General features: G+C 42.9%; 1 protein-coding gene across 4 annotated transcripts in view; it reads right to left on the bottom strand.

Moving 5' to 3' along the window:
* Positions 1-20,239, bottom strand: part of sff (BRSK family serine/threonine-protein kinase sugar-free frosting) — a 32,750-nt gene extending 12,511 nt beyond the window's left edge. The window contains exons 1-12 of one of the 4 annotated variants that reach the window (XM_076532326.1): positions 18,616-20,239; positions 8,693-8,873; positions 8,254-8,394; positions 6,832-6,982; positions 6,264-6,479; positions 5,984-6,183; positions 5,507-5,737; positions 3,916-4,205; positions 2,837-2,988; positions 2,528-2,680; positions 2,093-2,267; positions 856-1,180 (exon numbers count right to left, since the gene is read on the bottom strand). In XM_076532326.1, the coding sequence (XP_076388441.1) occupies positions 882-1,180; positions 2,093-2,267; positions 2,528-2,680; positions 2,837-2,988; positions 3,916-4,205; positions 5,507-5,737; positions 5,984-6,183; positions 6,264-6,479; positions 6,832-6,982; positions 8,254-8,394; positions 8,693-8,873; positions 18,616-18,715 (2,289 nt within the window). In that variant the 5' untranslated portion in view covers positions 18,716-20,239 and the 3' untranslated portion in view covers positions 856-881. The remainder of the gene's footprint in view (positions 1-855; positions 1,181-2,092; positions 2,268-2,527; positions 2,681-2,836; positions 2,989-3,915; positions 4,206-5,506; positions 5,738-5,983; positions 6,184-6,263; positions 6,480-6,831; positions 6,983-8,253; positions 8,395-8,692; positions 8,874-18,615) is intronic. The other 3 variants (XM_076532324.1, XM_012298829.2, XM_076532321.1) reach the window with 3 other exon arrangements.
* Positions 20,240-20,323: the final 84 nt, after the last annotated feature.

Raw genomic sequence — 20,323 nt, 5'->3', positions numbered from 1 at the left:
CTGAAAGCAATTCGAATAAAGAATAAGCACTCGAACGACGACGCTTGATTAACCCTCGAATGAAGGAGATGGCCCGATCTCGCTCCGAACATTCAAACACGTTTTACAACGGAGTTGAAATTATCGAAATCACTCGAAATCATTTGAAATTACAGAAATTATTATCAGGCGCGTTTGTGGAAATAAGCGCTGATGTTTAAGTCGGTGAAGACCCAAATTCGCCATTCGAAGGTTAACGCGAGAAGCCAATGATAGATGATTAGCTAATACTGCCGTTAATTTCCCGCTGGTAGCGTATAACGTGCACGAATCCGCACGTTATCTCGTTAATTTTGGTTAACGATTCAACAAGTACGTTATTACAAGAAAATATATGATCTCTGTCGGAGCAAAAGAAATTAGCGTACGGATTCGCGCATCGAGCCAATAAGTGCGTATCAAGATCTAACGAATATTTATTTTTCTAAAGAATCGAACAAGCGTAATCGTTTAATCGTTTAGCGATTATTCGATGCGAAAATCATAAAGAATGCGCGTGAACTATATACGCGTAAAATGCTACAGTCTACGAAAATATTATTCGTTGGTTGCATCTATTTTCGGTGGCATAATCTACATTCGGTGAACGATTTTCTAGCTATTTAAACGTGCCGTGTACGGTGAAGCTTTGAGGGTCGTGAATCGTGAATGGAAGTTGACGAGTGCGATAATTATAAAAGAGATAACGAACGATCTCGGAGCAGAGCGTGCTCCCGAGAACGAGTCAACGAGAGCCCTCTTTGGCATTGACTTTTCTCGAGAGAAACAGCCTGCATAAGGAAGGAAAAATGTGTCTCGATTCGATTGGCGTTTCACCTTGTACGAGTAGTTTCCTCGAAGATTCAGGTTTGAAACGGAGCAAAGTAATTATCGTGATAATGGTGACTAGGAGGAGGAAGATGATGCGCTACCTTGTTGAAACAGACTACCTGTCTGGTAGCTGGGTGCGGACTGAGAAACAGTCGTTCGCTAGTGTCGCTACCGCAACTGGAACTTTCGCTCATCTCCGTGGCAAATTTTCGCGATGCTCGCGGACTGGGTGGTGCTGCTCTGCTCTGTCCTCCCAAACTGATTCCTACGTTTCTCGAGCAGACCTGCGATTGAATGTGTTCGCAGACTCTTCGGAATCGTCGAATGTTTCCTGAAACATCGGACAAACGAGCCGCGATTAGTCCAATTTCTCCGATTTCTCTCGCTGCATCGTTTACGTCAGGGTTAATGGCCTAAACCTTAGGCCCTAAAGATACTTGCATCGTTCACGCGAGAACGTCGAAATCGATATCATCGCTCGTAACGCTTTAATTTCCAACGACTGAAAATTCTAAAGACAAGTCCCGAAGTTTCGTTAAATCGAAAGGTGTGTTGGTTCTTCGAGTAACTTTCCGCTTAACAACGTTTTGTCACGGTTATCCACTTCGACGGAGCAGTATTACGTTCGAAATATTTCATGCCGCGTTGAGGACGGTAATTGATTTGTATCGAATTACGTACGCACATATGTACCTACATACGAACAAGACGTAAGGTTTTACTTGCCAAGGTAACATCGATCTAGTTGCGCTTGGATGGCTGCCAACTTCCAAACGCCGCCACCTTACGATCTCTACCCTTGTTCCGCGGTTTTGCTTCCGAGGGTGCTTTCTACCCTTAGCTTTTTTATCATGGAAATTCGAGGTGCGTCGCGCGGTATACGCGGCGGTTCTTATTTCTAACGACGAGCTCGTAACGAGACGCGTTTGGTCCCTTAGGAAACGTTTAACGAGTTCACCGACGCGATAAAAACCGCCGTGAACAATACGGCATTCTTTAACGAGAATTATTAGCTTCAATTTACGATCGCGATTCGTTAGTTAATTAATCTTTTTCTAAACCAAGATCACTCGGTTAGAGCGTATTATTCTTTAGAAAGGAATTTTTCGACACGAAGTCTCGAAGATTCATCGTTCGAGAATTAGCGATGGCCTCAAAGTTTTATAACCTCGAGAAGTTAGACTTATCGATCGCATTAAAACAGCAAGCAGTTTTATTAATCGATAGGAGAAAGTTGACTTACCGCTCAATAGAGTGAAAGTGATGGCGAACAGTGGTTCGTTCGGCTGCTTCGAAATAGCGCTAATGTCCACTTGAAAGCGCACTTGTCTTTGAAACATTGCCGGTGCTGTGCTTCCTCTTTTGTATTCCACTCTGAAGGACATGGGCGAGCTCACGCTGTGAGACAATTCCGCTATCTGTCGATTGAAACCTTTCGTTTTCGTTCTTTCCATTTTATAACGGCAAACAAACTTTTATCGATACAACGTGAAAAATATTCCGTAAATCGGATCAGCGAACCGAGCCAATTACTCGAGCACGTATCGAATTATCCGTTACCGATTACCGCGTTACAACGAGTTCACGCTTTTATCATTTTCACGAAGTTACGAATAAAAGCAGACGTTGTACATTCGCGTTTTCTTCCTGGCTCCTACGATTCGAATTAAAAACTTACCGATAAAAAAGCGTGAATCAAATCTGCTTTGACGCTAGCTAATGCTTTCCCTTTAACGAGAACGGTAAACGTTTCGTCCTTTTCCGTGGTCATCAAGCTGCCGAACCACGATTTCTTTGTAAGTTCCGGGGAAGAATCCGGAGTGAGGTGTACCTGTACGTTAAAAAGAATATTATGAAAGTTTTATCGAAAACGATCGACTGGAAGATCGCCGGTATAGAAGGGACAACGGTCATTTAACGTGGAGAGCGTTCATTTTGGAAATGACCAAGAAGAAGACGTATTGAACAGAGGTGTCAAAGTGCTTACCTCCTCGGTACTCGTGAGCAATTTACGCCGATGAAATCGAGGACTGCCAAGGAAGGAGTTCTTGATGGTCGTTAGTCTGGATCTCCAGTGATGGGCGCCGGATCCGGCTCCGGTGTGAGGCGATCCTGGCGGTGTAACGCCGACCGCGACTACTGCGAAACGGGCTATGCTTTATTCCACTTTTACCGCGCAAACTTCGCCTATACCATCTTTCGCTTTTACGACGCTCACGAACGTTAACGTAGTCGATCTCCTAAAACTTTTAGTTTCCGATTGATACGTTGTGCAAGCGGTAAACTTTTCACCGTTCGTTGCACCCAACGTTCCTCGTCAACCCGTACAATTTTTCTAAACTCGTTACGATTATCTGCATACATACACGTATGTATATCATTTCGGTAATGGTTCATCGTGTCGCATTGTCTCGAACAAAGGACGGTCGCGCGTTTCGACTCGTTTCGTTTTTCCGAAACTTTCTTCTTCCGCGAGGGAGGGATATAAAAAGAAACACGTTGGATAGAGGCGCATCCAACCGTGCACCATCTCTTTAACGATGATTCGTACGCAGTGTGTGCTCGTTACGCGCCGCGAGTGTGCAGGTCACTTGCATTTTTTAAAAACCGTCCCAGCTTACTAGCTCTTTCTAGCAAGATAAAGGCTCGTACTCAGACGAGTCAACGACGAGACTCCCGATTGCCCTCCCGAAGCTTTTGTTTCTTCCGTATAAACACTCTGTACACCTGCAGTTCGCTTCAACTACCCCATTTTTTTCGTTAAATTGAGCGACATGTTTCGAGTGTGTCTATTTTTGCTTCCTTTGCGACTTCTTTTCTCCGCTTTGCGTCTTCGTTGTTGATTTTCGTGCGAATAAAGTATAGTGAAAATTAAACGAACGACGTCGTAATTAACGTAACCTGTTATCCTCGTTAAAATCTTTTAACAACCGTGTTCCGATAGCGATAGAAAATATGTAGCTATTCCAAATCGAGTGCATAATTTTCTGATACTCGGTTAATCGAGAAAAATAGGTAATCAGTTTTTCAGGAGTAACGAGTAATCGGGAGAAAATGTTGACTCACCCTGTTGAACGTCGTTTATCTCTATTCCCACGCTGGGTAATGCCGGGATTGGAACTGCGGCGGGTGGATTGGCGGTGTTTCCGTTGCCCGCGGTGCTCGAAACCGTGGACAGTCGATGAGGACTCGCCGTCTGTCCTAAATGCGACGACGGAGGTGCTCTGTGGGGACTGAGCAGACCCGCGACGGCGTTCGAGCCGTGCAACGGCGAGCTGCCTGGCGTCGAGGCATGCGAATGCGACGCGTGTGTGTGGCAACCCGTACTCGGCGAACGACGAGCGTGATGCTTGGTGCTGCAACGCGTTACATTTTATGGAAATTCGCACCTTTAACTTAATTATTTAACTTAAGGACAGAACCGCTTTACAGTTTATGCAGCTTAGGCAGAAAATAATGAAAAATTAAAGTTTCTTCTTCGTTTTCGTTAGAAGTTTCAAGGCCTGCGGATACTTGAAACGTAAAGAGAACTACAATTTTAATAGGTCGTCTGCCACTTGCTGCTGAAATACGCTACTTAATACGTGCACGTAAATTACCCATTGCGAATGCAAGCGTTTGATTACGTAGCTATTTTTGACGAACCTAATCTTTTATTGTTCACGACCAATTCCGCTATATCAGAATTGCCCTACTTAATTTAGCTTCGATCGAATCATGTTTGTAGTGGCGATTACCGATAACCATCCTGGCAGGCAACGTACTAATAATTCCAACGTAATTTTCGTTAACGTAGAAGTCTGAAAGAACCAGTTTAATCGTTCGTTCGAACGATATCAACGTTAAACAAGATTAACGTCTGTATCCTGAGTAGCGGCGCGTACAATCTCCACGAAATCAAGTAGGAGTTCGATCGATGGACGCGTCGAGCGTGTAGAGAAGTCTACTGTTCCGCGTTGCACGACATTCGAGACACAGTTTTAATCGGTCGAGAGCTAATCGTCCGCGTAGAGGTTGCACGTGCCGAACAACAGGGGACGGCATAAAAAAGAGCAGGGAGCACGCGTGATATCGTACACGCGAGGCGATCGCGAGCTTGTCACGCGATTCTAAGCTTCGACGAAGCCTACAGATGGCTTTAGATTTCATTCACCGGACAAATTAAGTGTATACCGGTTAACGGAAAACTTCATCCGATTTTCGCCATATCGTGGCGAAGAATTTTCTTAAACGATTCAACTTTATCAACGAAACGACATATTGCTTCTGTAAGTGGCACGAACTCGAGTCGTGCGAATAAAGTGATTTGAAAATTTTGAAAGGGAGCAATTTACGTTTGACCTTCGAAAATCCGAGGCGGGCGGTGGAAAGCTCTTCCCACCATTTACGCTGGTTCTTATCCGAAGGAAGTCGCGGCGAAGTATACGTATCGCGTGGTTAATGGTGGTTAGATGGGAGTATTATTGCATTACCTCTCTAAGTGACAAGGCGTAGATTCGAGAAAGTAGCAATTAGATAGGTAGCACCGAAACCCAGTTACGCTCTATATCTTTTTTCGATAGCACAATTACCGTATAAAGAAATAAATGTTTGTCGCTGAAAATGGGCGCGTTGAAAACGTCTTGGTGAAACGTTGGACATTGTTTGAAAGGTATACCTGGACTGCCTTCTGGGAGTCAAAGGAGATCCATGGCTGATTTCTCCGAGATTCAGCGCTGTACTTCCGTTCACTCGACACGTGTCTACTCGTTTCCTCGGTGGATCCGCCTCCAATTGTCCCGCTGAACCTCGCATTCCTCCTCTCATTACTTCTAGTTCATCCTCGCACGCCGGTCTTCTGCGTTTCCTCTCGAGCAACAGGAAATATATCACCTTCTCTGTATTGTGGCTGTGGAAAGGAAAACGTACGAACGTGAAGGTGCGAACGCGGAGCAAACAAATTTTATACATATACACTAATATTCCGAGAAAATAAATCGAGGGACAACCGTTTCGTTAAATGAAAAGTTAACGTATTCGTTGTGGATAGTGGTTAATTCGATGCACTTAGCGATGTTTAGCTAGTTGTCGAAGCTGACTGTCGCGATAAGAGCGTGGTTAGTACACGATGAAAAGCAACGATTTAATGTCTTACTTCGGGCTGAGGAGTTCTTGGATAAGTTTGTCCCGTTCCTTGAAGCAGCCGAGGCTCGCGATCGCCTGCAACACGTCTGGATCGATTGCTTCCACGGACGGAATAACGTGGGTCTGTACCACGTCCATCATCGACAGTTCCAGTTCCAATTCGCCCTTGCCCGCCGCCGTCACCCACACGTGCCTATTTATTTCCGCCAGCTGAGGGAATCGGGGATTAGCTTTCGTCCTGATCGAGGCAAATTAAAATCGAACCTCGAATCCCCTCGAACGCCTCTTACCGTTAGCCTCTTGTCCGGATCGACCTCGATCATTCCCTTCAGAAGATTCTGGCACTCGGGTGGCACGAAATGCGGTATGTAAAACATACCGCGCTTCACTTTTTCCAACAAGTTTCTTAAATTGTCGTCGTCGAAGGGCAACGCGCCTACCAGAAGCGCGTAAAGTATCACCCCGCACGACCAAACGTCCGCTTTCCTCCCGTCGTACTTTTCACCCTGAAAATCACCCATTATTTCCTACTTCTCTTCCCCTTTTTTAATTAACTTCCTCGCTGGAGGAAGGCTTTGTTAAAGGCGAGACAATAATTCGTCTAGCTGGTTTCGCCGATAAGAGGGATACGCGAAATTAATTTTCTTTATTAACGAAAGTTACGAGTTACGAGTCCGTGGTTCAAATTTACTAGATTACACTTGCTTTCTCGGCTCTATTTTACGACTGTATTTTATGTTTAGCTATCGATCGAATATTAACCTAAATAAAATCGTTCCGATCGTTTGCGACCGTTTCGGTCGTCGAAATACACATAATTAAATAGAAATTCAGAAAGAAATTAAAGGTGAATCTTACCCGAATGACTTCGGGACAGGCGTAATGAGGGGAACCGCAGCTAGTTTCTAACATTGATCCAGCAGGTTGCAACGACGCCATCCCGAAATCCGCGATCTTAATATTATTCTTCTCGTCCAGCAACAGATTTTCAGGCTTCAAGTCTCTGTGACTGCGAAACCGGTAAACTTTTATCGACCGGTTCATTCATCGAACTAGACTAAACGTTAGTCTCGCCTACGGTTTTAGGGTGAACTAATTTAAATGCTCGATCGATCGAAGGCAATGTTTCACGGTGTCCCCTTCCGGCGAAATTAGGTTCGTTTCTGTATTTATTCGATTGGGGTAGGTTACCCGAATGCCAACTAGAGACCTTTGGGAATCCCCTCGTGTTTTCTCTCAGTGTGTGTGCCTTACATTCTCTTCTTCTGCTTCTATTATCGAGTCGTTAACCCGGCAGTGCACGCGCGGGCTATATCGCCGCATCTACCGAATCGTATCACTGTCTATTCTTTTTTCCTCGGCGTTATTCGATGTTTCGATTTTTTATTATATCTGAACTAACGTGTTCACGGTAGACGTTCTCGTTACATCGACGCGAGAGGGTAGAATTCGTGAATCACGATACGATAGAGCTTGTACAATAGTAAATTTAAGAGTTGACGAAAATTTACGCGCCTTTCGAAACGAAAGAGTAACACGGGTTATCGTTTGTTTGGGTTTGTGCCTGCGCTGCCGGGTGAAATACGTTAAAGAATCAACCGAAAGAAATTTCATAGCATTGTTCGGGTCTACTCTTTTTACGTTTTCGTCCCTTTTAGTCGGGTAAATCGATGGACATTCGGTCGGATTGAATTTAGCGATAAATTGAATAGCCAGAGAGGAAGCGTATGGGGTAGGAGGGAAGTTAATAAATCGAATCTGTTGACGGCAAAGTAACTGTAGGTAATTTGCTACGTTTTTATGTGTTTTGTTTGTTTTACGTTTAGTCGAAACGTTATTGCGGTGCGGAGATAAAAGTACGTTTACTTAGGATTGGAAAGCCTCGTACAGCATTCAGAATTTCGATAAAAATTCGACGTTTATCGTGTTTTCAACGGGACTATTACCGATTAAGTTTACCCGACCTCCGTGCGCCTTGTCATTTACTTTACATCGACGCGTATTTGTTCGATGTAATTTAAGCAACAGGCTGCCGTAGTTCGTAAGAAAGCTAATTTTATCTTGGACGTATATAAAGTACCGTCATCGACCGTATAATCCGTTAGATCGACGTACGTTCGTATTATTTAATCGTAAGTTCGAAGTTGGTAAACCGAAACGGTCGGAGCGTAGCAATTATTAGAACGGTGCACAGAGGGTTAAAACACGGCATGCACGCGACGCTTTCTGTTTCAAGGACGCGAACGAAACGCGAAATAAATCGATAGTTTGGTTACTCACCATATACTATGGCTATGACAAAAATCTAACGCAGAAATGATCTGCCGAAAAAATCTCCTCGCTTCCTTCGGCGTTAGTCTACCTTTTTTCACTAAATAGTCGAAAAGCTCCCCGCCGGAAACGTGTTCCAGAACGAGATATCTGAAAGGGAACAAGTGCAATTTCAGTCGCCGTGCATTCGTATCTTTTCAACCGTGGATTTCCATGTCAGCCACCGTGACTAAAACACTTTTTGTCTAGCGTGTAGATTTCACTGTTTTTCCTTCTCTCCTATTTTCCTGTCTTTCTTTCTTTCTTTCTTTTTTTCCGAACGGCTGAATTAAAGTTCAACGACTCCTCGAGCTTGATGAAACTCGACCAAGAGCTTCCGTCGACTCGCTCGCGAGCGGAAAAATTCGTGAAAAATTCGAATCTCTCTTTCCTTTTCGGGGGTACTTACAGGTATTTCTTGTTCTCGTATACATCCGACAGGCCGAGCACGTGAGGATGATCGATCAGTTTCATGATAGCTATCTCTCGTTCTACCTTCATCAACACGGACTCCGACAATTTTTCCCGGTTGATGATCTTGATAGCCACTTTCTTGCCCAACACGCAGTGGACCCCGAGCTTCACCAATCCTGGAACAGATTATTTTATTTTCTACGCAAATAGACGATAATCGTTGCGTATCGAACGACCGACTTCCAAAATAAATTTTATAATTTCGGTAAATACAGCTATTCATTATTTATTTATTCATATTTCGTAGACGTGTTCAGTTGTTTCGTATACAAGTAGAAGCTTTTCAACGGTATGGAACGAATAAAATTCGAATTGCCGCAATAAACTGATCAAGTTCGAGCAGCGTCGGATTTATCACCGATTTCACGGCGAACGTCTGAGCTTCGAAGCGTCGAGTCACTGGAAACGAAGTGGTAGAATCGTTTTTAGTCGGACAATTTATATCGAGAGAATATCTAAGAAGCTGTGACAAAATAAAGTCGCAGCAAACGGAGGTTCTTATGCAAAAGAGTACCTTCGTTCTTTCTGCTTGGCTCTTTTGTCGGCGTAAATGGGAAAGGAGCAACGTCGTTTAATTTATCGAACGAAATTCGATTCGTTTCTTCTCTTAAACGGATTTCGATCAACGAAAAGAACAGCGAATTGTTCGTTACGCGTAACATCGTTAGGGAGCGTTATAACGCCGTAACTTTTCGCTCTTTTATCGAATACTTTTATTTCCAAAGGACAAAAACGCGAAGACGATAAACTTCGGACCTCTTACATTTGACTTCTGTTTAGATGAAAGGGTGTTGCGCTCTGTAATTCTATCATGTGACGGGGAAAGTTTTGAAAGACGATTCGATCGAGAGCCATAAAGGAAACGGACACGTAGCACTATTCAGGGGACATATTTGAGTTACAGGAGATGGTTTTCAGGGTCTGAGTCACTCGTCAGGGACATCTCGATGTGTACATACGGTACTACTTCGACAGGCAAACACGGGGGTTTTACTCGAGTAGTTTCGAGTTGCTTTCGCTTACTAAATCACGAAAACTTTCCAGCAAAAACTTTGACTTCCTGACAAGCTTTGCTAATGTTGCACATACGTCTTAAAACGCTTGTACATCGCAGAAACCATAGGTCCTTCGTGAAATCCAGCGACTTCTTTCGAATAATTTTATTATATTTTTTCATATTATTATTATTATTATTACGCGCTACTTAACAATTCCATTATTAAATGTATTCGTTAGCTAGGAAATTTAGTACATTTTCGCGTGCATCTACCGTCGCATAGATATTTTTCGACAACAAAGAAATCGTAGGAAATTAAAATAGGCACGTCTGGTTCGTGTCGATAATAATTTCCCGATAAAGCTGTGACAGTCGCGCGGAACGTTGCGTCGCGTCGTTCGCGAATTTCAAGAGAATTCGATGAAGCGAGCAATTCGTGAAATATCGAGATATTTCGATTCGATTTCGTTGTCGAGCGCGGCCACGTCGCGAACACGAAAAACGAACTTCCACCATTACATTTGCATATTGTCGTGGGTCGTCGACCGTGACAGAGCTCGGAAGAAAGCAGCGTTTAAAATAAATCCTCTCGTCGTTATTTCCAGAATATCGGATGACAATTTGAATCGATGAATTATGAAGTCGAAGACCGCTTTGTACTGGTGTGCTTTCACTTTCTCGTTCTAAATCTGTCGATTTTACCGAGCTGTTACCATTTTCTTCGAGGCTCAAACCTTTTTTTATTCAGAGGTTTTTAGCTTTCAACACCCTTTCGGTTGTCGCTAGCTACAAATCAATTTATTTATTGCTTTTTCCTTCGCGTTAAATTTGAAAACGACCATTCGATCACGTAACAGCGATTTATTTGACGGTGCGTGGATACATAGCATCGTGTTTAAAATTGCTTCGCTCGCAAAGAGTTAATTCGCGCAACTACGATTTAACATCCGTTAGCTTTCGATTTAATTATACCGATCGACGTATCCTCGGTCTCGTCGCGATACGATTAGTCGATGCTGCCTCGCGTTGCATTTACCATTGTTCGTGGACGGGAACGAACAAAAATTCAACGTCGTGACAAAGATCGACGGTATGGCACACATTTAGTCGAGTTAGGTAGTTGCGAGTAGTACTTTATAGTACGAGGCTTCTTTGTTCTACATAATAAAACGTGCGTGCACAAGCTCGCTTACTCGAGATACAATTACGGTACATGCCCGATAATTTGCCGCTTTTCGGCCGCTTTGTATAGTAATAGACTGTTTTACGAAACGAGAAGTTTCCTGGCTGGAAATTGCATTAATCGTTCGTTAATTCTCTCCCCTTATAGCGCCATCGCCGCACGGATTTTTGCGCGTATTAGTCACCGAGAAGGATCGAGATCCAACAGAAAATTATAACAGAAAATTACCGATAGTTTACTTTAAAAAAATATTATTCGACAGAGGAGAAAGTTTCGTATCCATTATCGATGTATCGAGAACGGTAGAAACGCGTCGAAAGTTTGCGCGAAATACTTTGAAAATATCGGGGAAATATGTAGTCGCGATCGTTAGGGATAAGTTGGTTAGAAAACGTTTGAAATGTAAATTCGCGAGAGATTGATTCGCGGAGAGGAAAGGATGTCTAGCGTCAATGGCGGTAAATCGTGCGTGATGCAAGTCGTTAGGGAAAGTGCACTTTAACACCCTACAGTGCCGTTAATGCAATTCCCGCCGATTTGTTGGGAAGCGAGACCAGTCGACACCCTTCACAGAATTTCCATCTCATCGACCCGTGCCAAAATTTCCCGTCGCCATGATCGTTGTGTATTACGCGTTTCGTACTTCCGTCATTCTTACCAAACTTTTCGTATATTTCAACTAAGTGCTTATGCATTATCCGCGTACTACGTTATTGCCGATGTGAAATTTAAACGACGTTGATTTAAATGGTCGGCTTTGAAAATTGTTCGCGCATTAACGCGTGTTATCGCGTACGGCCGTTTTTCACCGAGAAAGAAAAGACGTCAGCGATCGCGCTCGCGTTAGCGGACGCGCGCGAATTTACCAATTAATTAAGAATAATGCGCGCGGATCGTTCGGTAATTTCCATCGGAGCTGGTTCGTTGTAAAATTGCAATTTATCAGGGTTGAATATCGTCGTGGCTCAGGTAGGTCGCGCTTAACGTCGAACAAAGGAGAATCGTCTGGAGCGTTATGAAATGCTCAATAAATTGGAAGAGAAATTGTAATCACCGGAAAAATCGTGAAAGCCGACTCGCGGAAAGGGCATTCGATTAATTAATTGGCGAAGGGCGTTCTCGTCGATTCTTCTGCGTCATCGCCGACACAACGAGCTACGATTCTTTTATCGTTCTTCCTCTTTTCTTCTCTATCACTCTCTCTCTCTCTCTTTCTCTCTCTACCTTCCTCTATTTCTCTTTCGTGTTCGTCTACTCGAAGAACAAAAGAAAAGAAGAGTCTGGCGGAGCGACTGCATTTAAATGGATAAAGACATCGCGTTGCTGTGCTGTGGTCTTCGGAGACGATTTAAGCCAATTTACTCGCTCCTATAAAATCCGCTTTTCCTTGCTACTCCATCTTCGTACCATCTATTTCTATTACACTTTCCTCTTCTTCTTACCGTTACGAATGGCCATATCGTAAGCTTTCGCTTTAAAAACATCATTAATCTCTGCCTGCCGATATAATTTACGGATAACAGGATGCGTCTAAGTTGCGGAATAAGCGAAATTCGTAGAATACTCGCGTATCGCTTCGTTCGAAATTGCAAGCTTTTACAAGTTTCGGAGATCTTCGAAGTGTTGATCTTTCACGAGACTGAATTTACGATGTTCGTGATCGCTTTGTTTTCGTTCGAAAGCGGTTGCTTTGGAAAAATTGTCAAAATTTCTAGGATATTGACTCTGTGCTTCCGTTGCAAAGAGTACTTCCGTTACAAATCGGTTGTTCTATTTAAAACGGCAGAAATTCGAGTCGAGCCTCGAGGTCTCGTTCATGTTTTCCTTAATAAGCACGAAAAATGAAAGAGCGCGGAAGTTGAAGTTCCTCGTTTTCGGCTGGAGCGTAATTTCCGTAATCGCGAAACACTCGTGGATACTTTTCACTGGTTGAATTTCGGGCTGCTTAATGAAAAGCGAAAGCACGCACGCGACACAGTGCCACTTGGCATTCCTTAACAAGCGTTTGACATCGGTATCTCCGTAGTGGTTGAAAAGTAATTTCACGAACGAGAGAGTACTCGCCGATTAATTATGCGCCATGTAAAACAGTCTGCCAGTTGTCGTTTGATATCTCGAGTAGGTAAACACGCGGAGGAACGGCCGTAATTGAGGGTCTCGATGGTTGAAAGGTCGAAACGCCGAAAATCACCGAAGGATTCGACGATGGATTCAGAAAAATTCTACATTTTTATTTCTTCCGATCGCTATACGAAATTGACCGATCCAGCAACTTTTCTTCCAACAATTGTAAATGCCGATCTTTCGAAACTTTAATTATTAATTATTAATTCGGAACTAAGTAAATAAATACACTTGCAACCTAATTTTTCGTCACTACCGTCTCTCGTTTTATGTTTCATTTAAGAACTCGAATATCTGTGTCGATGGCTGTATTATTTAATTTATATATAATATACCCCATTTTGTAGGGATGATATATGTTGCGAAATATTGTTTGAAAAAAGACGGTAATCGATAACCAGCGATTTCCGCGTTGCTGTAATACAATAAGGGAATTCGAAAATAGGGGATGCGCAATTTCTCAAGGATTTTTGGCAGCCAAAGTAGTCTGAATTGTCTCTATGGGAAAAAAGTTGGCTCGCTGGCGAATTTTATAATATCTCAACGTTTGGTAAATCGCGAAAAGTTTCTAGCCGTTCTTCTTTCTCTCTATCCCTCGTGTTTTCCCTCGAGTAATCTATTTCTACACTTTAAGAACACTTTAAGAACTTTTAACGAAGCGTCGTTGACGAAACTTGTTAAACAACGCGAGAATATTTGATCGGTATCGAAAAATTAATACGGTTCGCTTGATTAAGTCTCCGTTAATCGAGTCAGGTAACGTAACGTCGAATAGATTTTTTAAGAACAACTTTCTCGACAAATCATCGAGTTTAAATAACTTGTAATTTGCAACATATGATTTTTTGGTACGATCAATTGTAAACCGAACGGTAAAACTGATAAATGATGTACACGATTTATTATGAACTTTGATGTTCTCGAGAAAAGTTCTCTCGTTATCGTCAATTAAGCTGGATTAATACGTTTCAAAACTTGTCGATAACTCGGAAATTAATAACGCGAATTAAATTTCATGTTAATAATAAGCATCAAAAGATGAATTCTCGTTCGAAAGGTGGATTCCGTATATAAACGTCCGCGATTAATTCGGAAGAGAATTCTGATTATTCATAGCCGGAGTCTTGGAGATTCCAGCGTGTATTTTAGTCTGGAGCTTCGAAGTTAATCTGGGAACGAGACGAGGCGTTTATTCGAGCGCGCGCGCGGCGTACTTTTCAATCGAGGAATCGTACATGAAATAGTGAACCCCGGAAGCGTTTATTTCCGATCATGGACGAGGGAAGGGAAATTCGATTTTTGTCTGCAACCCTCGATACCTTGGGCGTTTCGATATTTTAAGAATCTCGCCATTCCTGTTTCTACCGAACGGTAAAACGTAATCGCATAAATTTCTTTGTTTAACATTTCTATAATATTTCATTTCTTTTTTACGTATGTATTAATTAATCGCTCGAATCTTTTAGATAATGCAGACGAATTAATTTTCCCTAGTCCGTTTAAAAGTATGAAAAGTATAAAATTGTAGAGAGGGATGCAAAATTTGGAAGATTTTTTTTCTCTATTAACCGATTCTAAAGTCGTAGAATTAATCACATATTTTATTCGTAAGAAAATGCTTGTGAAATATTAGGGATAAGATCGCGAAATGAGATGATGGAAATCGATGGAAAAATGGCGAAATTCCTTTTACCGCATAGCGTTCGATCGTATCGATTAGGCGCGTCACGCCCTGCGAGCTACTGATTCTTCTTGCATTCTCGAACGCGTATTCGTAGGATCAAATGTTCGTTACGTGTTACGTGTGCGGTTAAGTATCGTTGCTTTTGTAGTATTATGAAGGGAATTATAATAATTTCACTGCTACCGTCGATCTCGTTACGAATCAACCGAATTTCTATGCGCCAGATACGGTCCGATTGCATGCGTATAACATCATCGTACCACCGAACGAAATTACATTTATAAGATATTTATATAATTTACGGTATCACACGCGGTCATTTTATTATGTCAATCAATGTGTCATTATTATATTAGCGACGCGAGGAAGGATACGAAAATTTGCAGAGATTCGATTGACAATTAAAACGATCGTATCCTGAATAACTGTCATTGACACGTGTCGTACTACTCGTGGTTATTCCCGCTACGATAGTGAACGCGTTAATAATAATCCGTGTTCTCGACTGTCGCAGCAGATACGGCTATTGCTACTGTGCCAGTCAACGAATTTCGTTCTAAACGAAACTCGACGCGCCATTGTTTCATAGAAACTCATTTTACGTAGCTCGACAGCGGGTTGCATTAATTTACCGGCGAATTCTGTTTCGGGTCGAAATTCCACGAGAAACAGGACAAGATAATGGAATTGCGAGTTGTACCGAGACGCGAAGCAAAATACACGATACTTGTGTCTCGAAGAATTTTCGTTCGTTTGTCGGGGTGATTTCTTCGAAAACGATCGAATAACACGATTAAACGTCAAAATCTTGATGGATTAATAGACGATTAACAGTAAAGTAAAGAGAATCTGAAACGAGAGGATTAGTCAGGTGCTATAAGACAAGGTAGAAAATCGGCTCGATCGAATGGTCAAGTTCGAAACACCCTGGAAGAAAGAGCATTATTATTCGGCGTAAACGCGTTTTCCCCGTCAAAAACAATATCAGAGCGAACGAACATTGTCGTTCGCCTGGTTCGTTGATTCTCGTTGAATCTTGTTATTCTGTCGGGCAAGTCTCGACGATTGTCTCTTTGGAGCGCTTTGTTCGTCAGGCAGAGTTCACTGGTGCACAGTGGTAGTCGACGAAGAATGGAAAACCGTGCACGCGACGAATGAAAAGCGTATTCTTTCTTTCGCGGCGAACGCGTTTCTTCGTAACGCTGACCGCTTTGCGCGCTACCGGCCTTACCGTTCAAACGCTCCCACCGATTATCGCTACCGTTTTCTTATTACGCTTTTACTTATTTACCTTTCAGATCGTGTTCTACGTTTTTACTCGTTTACCGCTCCTCGTTGCTTCGAACACGATTTTACTTATCGAAAAGTCAACGAAGCTCTGTCACATACACCTAGTTACCCCGACTATTGTTTTTTACATCGTCTATTCTAGCAGGGTAGCTATGAATCGAGTTTTAAGATAGTTTCGTTCGTTTAATATCTCTAATAATAATAATTGTATATAAATTTCATAAACGATTAGAAGAAGAATGACTAATACTAATTTATCAATCTAAAGTTCTCTCTTAGACTTTCATCTTAAATAGGTAAATAACTTTGAGCGAAATTGTGTGTAACAGTGAATAACTTGATTATCGAATACCGAACTATTGTACGCACTTTAAACGAGTTAAAAATCCGGAAATTCGAATTTTCACTTTGACGCACTAATTAGTTTAATATTTCATCAACGAAGATAGCTTGTTAATTTATAAATTGTTCGAAATTTCGAAACTTTATCGCTCGACATTCGTGTTCCCTAATTAGTTCAAAAATCGATTAAAACTTCATCAGCGAAGATACCAAATTAGATTCGTCATTTGGAAATTCGAAAACTCGCGACTTTGCGTTACATTGATCGAATGAAAATTTTGTTCTCGAAAAACCAATATTAACGGGTGCAAAATTCTCTGTATCCTTTCGCGTGTTCAGATTTTAAATCATTTTTATATAGAAAACTACTGAATATGTATGTATATTTAGAAGGTTAATTACGAAGCGATAATAAGCGTTGGTTGAAATTTATTTGTTCAATCAGTTGTGTAGCAGCCGTCAGAGGAAACGATTTAATTAGCCGTCGGGTAAATTTTTTCCGAGAAACCATCGACGCTTGACAACGACATTCTATAAAAGCACAATGAAAAAGCATCTGTCTATTTTGATACATAGCAGGACGATGCCAAAGGTGGTGTAACAATGTACAAACGAACAGGTGAATTAATCTCTGTCCACGGCAGAACGGTGCAGTTTGTTAATTTAGTGGGCAATAATTTTCAAGTAGAATCATTAATCTGGATCGAACGTGTTTGCGTATCGGACATTTCGTTCGTCACAACGAACGCGCAGCATTTCGAGAGTCGATTGATCGTATCGCGTTCTTGCATTTTGATCGCAAATTGAACGCTGGAATCTTTCCAGATACGAGCTGCTCTTTTCTAACGGTTTGCGGTAAGTTTCGGTAGCGCGTAATTATCTTTTGCGCGGTTGATAATTTGCGTAAATGGTATACGTTTATTTCCGTGGAGACGGTAGCGGCGTTCTGACGCGTGCAATTTCGCGCGAGGCAATCTAGCGTATAGCGATTTAACGCGTGACGATTTAGAAAGGGCGATGTAAGGCGCGGAGATACAACACGTGGTAATACAAGGATGAGAATGTGCTGTATGTAGCGGTAAAGGAACTCTTTTATGTTTCGTTTCGTACTTGACCGCGTTAAATGAAATCATATATGTATGTATGTGTGTATGTATGCTGAGAAGATATCGCGGAAGCGGAGGCGGTTTTTAGGGACCGGGATAGTTGAAAATTCTTAAAATTTTTTTTCGCTTCGGTAAATGATGGAAGCCTTGGAAAAACTATTCTCGCTCGTCTACAAAGTAATTATAGTGTATATTTAGCGGCTCGTATCGGTTAGCATTTCCCATCCTACGTTTTTAATATACTCCAACGTTTTTTTTTCGTTTCATTCGAGTCATATTATATTAGAAATTGCTTGGGATTGCTTCAATTTATTGCGGAAGATCGAATCAGCGAACATTTAATCTTCTTCCTTTTTACCGTTCGAGTGATTTGCTCGTATAGAAGTTCAATTCGTCCTTGACATCGTTCGAAGTAGAAATTGCATTAAAAGTACATGAAAAGTGTGTTTATAAGGTGATTTTTCTTTCTAATTATACCATTATTTCCTTAATTACTCGATTAAACGATTAATTATTTTCCTAAACTTTGGAAATTTATCTTGAAAATAATATAATTCGAATTGATCACCTTTAATGATCCAAGCTTCCCGGTGCTTTTTTATTCAAATATTTTTGGTATAACTTCTGCTATAATACGTTTCGCGTCTTTGTTTATGTAACACCTTTTTCTTATATTCACTCATAGACCATAACGGCAAAGTTTACTCGCTTATCTTTGAAACATCCTAATGTATACACGAGCGAAGCCGCAATGGCTCGTCGGTTTTTTCAATAAGGAAAAAAAGCGGTTCGTGTACACTCTGCTGATGCAACGTCGGTCAGAAAATTCTAGAGCAACGTTTTCGAAGTTAGGCAATAGATTATTTATTAGAATGAATTTTTATCTCGAATAATTAAATACTACTAAATAGCGTATTCGTTCTATCGACGCTTCACCGAACTTAATTCGACGTTTATCTTCGTATAAAACATAACGCACCGCCTTGCCCTCTTCCCAAGGATTTATTAGAAGGACATCGGTGATCCGTTATCTCGACGATCGATCGAAACTCGACTAACTCGATTCGATTTCGGTTAACGTTGCGAATAAAGAAGAACGTTTATCTTAATACGGTAAATCGGATGCACGCACCGGTTTGCCCTTTCCCCAAAGTTTTCTCCAGTCGATAAGGGCCAACGTACTGATGGGTCTCCTGGGTGTTGGACCCGACGGGGCTCTCCTTGCCCTGCATCGTCGAGCCACCTTCCTTCTGGTCCGCCAGGTTGCTTAGATTATCCTACAAAAACAGCCTAGCCGGCAAGCAACCACCTTCACCTCCTACACCCACCACCAGCTACCGACACAACCAGCTACTTCCTTCCGCTTCTTTCCTTCTCCTCCTTCTTTCTCTTCTTCTTCTTCTCGATTTCCGGATTCGCCTGTCCCGGTTCGTTTTCGTCGAGTCCGTCACAGCGGCGTCGCGTATTTCCACGGCATGGCGATCGTCGAGCAGACCGCGTCGTCGAAGGGAGATTCCTCGTTCCCTTCGACGAGCAGGACGACAAACCGGAGGACGACGAGTAGGATGACGAGGACGGATGTAGAAAGGGGCGACAGACAGAGTATCCGACGGGCTCGAGGAATCAGCCGGTAAGTTTCGCGCACGCACTGGCACACTGTCACTCGCGCGACCGGTCCTTGATCTTCGGCTTCGGCGGCTGCCTCTCGCGGAGCCTTCTCATGGTGCTCGCGAGTGCCGATTTCGCGGTTCACCGGATCAGCAGGAACAGCGAGGATCGCGTTCGAGAGGAGACGGAATCGGTTCGATCGCGAATCGACGGATCCAGTAGCATGGGGTGGGCTCACGTGAACCTGCACCCGGTCGCTCGACCACCGGTGAACCTCTCGTTCGTCGAGCTACTCCTCGACGGAGTCGCGCTCGACGCCATTGCGACTCGAACCTCGCGGAGAATCGCGCTCTTCGGACGATCCGCTCGGATCCGTCAAACGCGAGCAAGTTCGCCACCCTAGTATCCTAGTACGACCTGACTCCGACACCTCTCGAGAACACCGTTTCTGCTCGTATTACGATCTCCGATGCGACGCGCACCGGTTACTCGACCAGTTCCTCCTTTCGCTTTCTTTCTCGATATTTTTTCGCGTCGCTTTCGCTCGAGTTTTCACCGCTTTCAGCTTTCGGAAGCTACCCAACTGCCCTTACACGGTACCTCCACCCTACGCGCACTCGTGCACCACCACCACCACCGCCACCACCAGCAACGCCACTACCACCACCGATATGTCACTATATCCGGTAACTAGAACGACGTTTCTTCGGCTCTGCGTTTGTCTACAGGCTACTCGACAGATTTATGGCTATCTCGGTTCGTATACCGCTTCTCGATCGACTCGTTCGTTTCTCCTCGCGCTTAAACGTTTTTTTTTTACGTCAACGAGTGTTAGCCCTGTCGTTCGCGGATGACGGAGCTGACGACGAACCGCGGCGCTCCCAGTTCGATTACGTGTTACACGGCCGCTTACAGAGGGGGTAGGATGCGCACGCATTGCTCCACACCCGCCACCACCCCTTCCTTCGACAACCCCTACCTAACGGATAGGTGAATCGGTGGTGAGTAGCGACGGCTTTGTGATCGCGCGAGATCGCAGCCTTTCGAACAAGGCTTTCTGCTTTTTCTCCTTCGATTTAACAAATGTAGATGTACCAGTTACCGATCGTTTTCGTACAATGTTAATAAAACTTCTTATCGAGAAACGCGTACAAAAATTTCCATCAGATACAAGAAAAACAATATCGCGAGAAGACTGTAATTTTTATATACGTAATGAATTATTGCTATTT

This window comes from Megachile rotundata, chromosome 1, assembly GCF_050947335.1.
Source record: "Megachile rotundata isolate GNS110a chromosome 1, iyMegRotu1, whole genome shotgun sequence".
In the NCBI taxonomy this organism is placed as follows: domain Eukaryota; kingdom Metazoa; phylum Arthropoda; class Insecta; order Hymenoptera; family Megachilidae; genus Megachile; species Megachile rotundata.
Note: the sequence above shows the minus strand (reverse complement) of the source record. Positions and strands in the feature narration are given on the sequence as shown.